Source organism: Lingula anatina, chromosome 7 (assembly GCF_051362555.1).
Source record: "Lingula anatina isolate TDL-2025a chromosome 7, LinAna3.0, whole genome shotgun sequence".
NCBI classification, from domain to species: Eukaryota; Metazoa; Brachiopoda; class Lingulata; order Lingulida; family Lingulidae; genus Lingula; species Lingula anatina.
This window is the reverse complement of record NC_141773.1, coordinates 1,151,256-1,155,606: the sequence shown is the minus strand read 5'-3', so window position 1 is coordinate 1,155,606 and position 4,351 is coordinate 1,151,256. Positions and strand designations below refer to the sequence as shown.

The following is a 4,351-nucleotide window of genomic DNA, read 5'->3' as shown; positions in this document are numbered from 1 at the left end:
GATACTTAAAGCGAACACAAGCACTGTATGTAGTACAGGCAACGAAATAAATTGTACTGGATCGCCAAATTTATCTGAAAGTTATTAACTGTAATACCTCGGGCGAGGCTTTGTAATCATATTTTTTCTTTTATAAAATATTATCGTATTTTTAAACGAACGAGTGGCTTAAGCTGATGTTGCTATGGAAATCTAGATAAATAACACGACAAAGACCTCTGCCTACTAGCAGCGCCTCTTTTTCAAATGATAATTGGATGCCCTGGGGTGAAATTACCAAACGAGTTAAAATATACTTCATCTGATGAGAAAAGAAAGAAAACAACTCTAAGAGACAACTGACCATGTCAATTTGCTCCCCCTTTCCTAAAAACCAGACACCGGATTTTTTTCCGAAAAAAAGTTCCAGGTGCAATGCAAAAACGTATTAACAAATGACCTATTTAACAACAAAATCGTCCTGCGTGGACCCCCTTTACAAGCCACCGCAGCGCGTGTTTTTTTCAACGCAATTAATATTGTTCAGTGGCACACCCGATACTACCTGATAGACCAACGGGATGCACGTATCCTGTAAACCGATCATCTTATAAACGAAAATAAAACGGAAAAATAAGCCCCTTTTTTCTTCCCGATTCATTACTTGGTCTATTAGGTGTAGAAATTCGTTCTCTCACAGTAGGGGGACGAACGTTCACTGTGTTCACAGCTACACGAGTAGGAAATCAAGATTTTTTGTTGAATATTGATAGCGTGAAATACAGGAGGATCTGATTAGGACAAAAACGACACTGTTTATTTCTCAGTTGTTTTGTTTATATAACACCTGTGCCCGTCGTGACGTCAAGTTTTCTCAAAACATGGAATTAACAGAAAAGGAAGCGTTTTACATTTAATTCGAGCGAGAATTATCCTCAAGACGGAACACTGAATCCCACCTTATTTTCTTTTCAGGAGTAGATTTATTTCTGTTTAAACTCCTTGATCCCATGATAGAGATGAAAACGGCAAGTTGTATCTACCTAAAAGCTGGGATGGACGACCTTCATACCACACTGAAGTCTTGTTTCTAACTCCAGTTATCTGACAGTAAGTCACCCTGGGTGACATTTTCTTGTTACAGCGTCTCTGTGTAAACAGAGCCAAAAAAGTGACACGCTTAATCTTAGAACTGGAGTAAAAATCAAAGGACGCCGAGGGTAGAATTTTGTATAAGCTGTAAGAGGCGACGTTAACTATAAGACATTGAAAAGGGCATTTCAAAGAAGGGAATAAGATCTGGCCACCCATTTACAACAATGAATCTTCCTGAAATCATTTGCAATCGGCGAAAATTCGCAGACGACAGATTGATCAATTTGAAAGCAGAACAAGTATGTCCTGGGAGATCCTTAGAGAAGCGACTCAAGGCCATAGAACTTGATCGAATAAGAGTCAAAGTGAAATTAGACCGAGAAACCGACGAACTTCGCCTTGCGTTGTTAAACCTGAGCCGGACGAAAAAACGACCGCGTACAACTGAGACGGAGAATGAACATTTTTCTGAAGGTAGCGTAATCGTAATCGTTTCGAAATATATCACAGATAATTTTTTCTTCAATTGACATATCATGACACGATTTTCAAGTAATTTCCAATCAATTACTTTTAGCCTAAAATCAGAGCACGCTTTATATAAAGTAGAAGGTGGAGATTTTGCGTGCGCCCGTCCCTCTCTCTTTTTCTATTTCTCCTTTTCTTTCTTTTGTGTGTGTCATTCCTAATAAAATATGTACTATTTTCCAATCTAGAGTATGGTTTCTACCACAGAATAGCACGTAGCAAATGAAACATAATATGTAAGTCAGAGAAATTAGTCCAAATCACTACCAGTTTTAATGTAGAGTATATGAGACCATTCCCAGACCCTATCGTACTAACTTTGGATCGAACTATTTCCAAGGGGATTCTCACTTAATTGCAATTAACTTAAGCGGCATAGATGTCTGGCACGCCCATTGAAGCTGGTAGGGGGTAATTAACTACCGGAGGCCGAGCATGCATGAAAGTTAATTACCCCCTAGCTGATTCGAAAGGCGTGACACACATTTAAGCCGCTTAAGTTGATAGCAATTTAGCGTGAATCCCCGTAGAGTAAGACCGATCCTGTCGGATCGATCTAGGCATGGGAACCCAGTCTATAATATTTCTGTGAGTGATCATCTATGCCACCCTCCCCCGCAAAGAGGGTCCAAAGTCAGCCCATAGACAGGAATGTGCGCTACTCAGCACTCTGGTGAGAAATCGCCCCACCGGGTGTGGATCGATCTATTTAGAACGATAGTTTCATTGGGGATGAGCCTTAAGTGTTTGAGTCGTTTTAAACCACTGTTCTGAAAGTGACATTTAGTTAAAAAATATTAAGAAAAAATGACCCTGATATTTTTGGAGAAAGCGATCCCTCATCTCTCCTTCTCTTTTCCAGATGAGCGACCGCACTCCGTATCTCAGAGCACCTTGGATTATGAGCAAGGAATACCACCACCAGAGGGCAGTGTGGTGTCGCAGAGCATTGTGGGAAACCTAAGCGCGAGATACCACCGGCCTTCCTACCGCGAGCTGCGACAGCGCGAGGCGTCAGCACGTGCGCGCGTCAACCTGCTTAGTTACCAGAGACTCATCACAGATTTACGACAGAAGGAGGAACAGCGTAAAATACGACAGGCTGAATTCTTAAAGTCCATGAACACCATTGAAAGTTCTGTTCGCATTAAGACAAAAGAGAGAGAACGGGCGCAGTCATTTTCACTTCCTATAAAAAACGCCACTGACATCAGCTGTCCGAAAGAAATGCTTGGCGCGCCATCTATACAGAATTATCTTCTTAAGACACGTCATGCTGCTGAATCTGCGCATTCGCTGGAAGAACCGCCTCCTATGACGTCATTCACCTCGATTAGTTCTTTGAGCGATGGATACAACAGAACACAATCAGAGAAGAGAACACGACGCTTGTCAGTGGATGAAATTGATCTTCCAAAAGGGAGAATTTCACAGAGAAATAGGCGAAAGTCGCTTCCTCACAGTTCACCGTGTAATTCTGACGACGAGGTATGCGAAGTTCCAAAAACGGAATCAGACACACGTCCAATAAAAGCACGCCAATCAAAGCGCACGTTTGTCCACGTCTTTGTTCCCCAAGGGAATACAGACACTGACACAGACAATTCACCTACAAAGTTATCATTAGAAAAAAACAATGCAAAACATTCTCCACTTGAAAAAAAGGATGGTGTCGATTACGAAAGTGACATCTGTATCAACGACCCGGATGAAGCGAAAGTGAAACCGGAAGTGAAACCAACAAAACGTGTCTCATTTCGACTTGACAAGGTCCAAAGGTGGGTAGATGAAATGCCTGAGGAGGCTGCTGGTTTAGAGGCACGGGCAGTCTCATCAGCGTCTTTTCAAAGTGGCTCTGCGCGACAGCGGAACCCAACCCCGCCTTCCGGCACTCACTCCACTCGCCCAACACCTCACAGGAGAGACAGCAGCGTCGGTTCACTGGTTGATGGAAACGCGACCAAGGAACGCCAGCCTCTGTTTCTGGACTGTGACGACATGACTGACACTGACTATGTGTGGGACGAGGTCCGGAAGTGCCGCTACATCCGGGGCTACGACCCGCCGGAAATGCAAATCCCGTCCGACGCCGACTTGGAAAAGTTTGTCTTCGCCCCAAACGAGGATAATGAGGATTTTGATTCCACAGCAACAGAGGACAACAATTCGATTGGTAACGTAGGGGACTTGGAGAAATAAAGCGATGTAAACTGAATCGAATTATTTTTATAAGTAAAATAAAGTGTGTTTTTTTATATAGGCCCCCCTACTGAAGTTCTTATGTCTTATGCATTTCCGCAGTGATATTACGCCATAAGATCAGAAAGACTGGAAAATGGTATTACTGTTTATATAAAATCTACGTAACAAGTTACATCATTATCAGAATAATTATGAATTCTTTTTCTATCTGCAGCCAATGCTTTATAAAGCAACTACATTGACCTTTTTTGTTTAATTTGTATTGTAAATATTTCATATAAACGTTTCATTTGGCTGAATAAATATTATTATTATTATTATTATTATCATTATTATTATTATTATAAATTATCGGAGTAATAAGTGAAGCTAATAAAAAATAACTAATAATTAGTAACATATTCTGCAGTCCCCACTCTTAATTGATAAATAGACGCCTTTTTTTCACTACTTTTCCGATAAACTGATTAAAACATCCCCAGAGGAAAAAAAGAAAAATAATAGTAATAATAGCGGTTGTGACAAAAATACTGTGCTAAGTGGAAAA

General features: G+C 41.0%; 1 protein-coding gene across 1 annotated transcript; it reads left to right on the top strand.

Moving 5' to 3' along the window:
• The first annotated feature begins 615 nt into the window (after positions 1-615).
• Positions 616-4,115, top strand: LOC106165206 (uncharacterized). Its single transcript, XM_013543316.2, has 2 exons — positions 616-1,548; positions 2,465-4,115. The coding sequence occupies exons 1-2, from the start codon at positions 1,299-1,301 to the stop codon at positions 3,799-3,801; spliced, it is 1,587 nt and encodes a 528-aa protein (XP_013398770.2). The 5' UTR covers positions 616-1,298; the 3' UTR covers positions 3,802-4,115.
• The last annotated feature ends 236 nt before the right edge of the window (positions 4,116-4,351 follow it).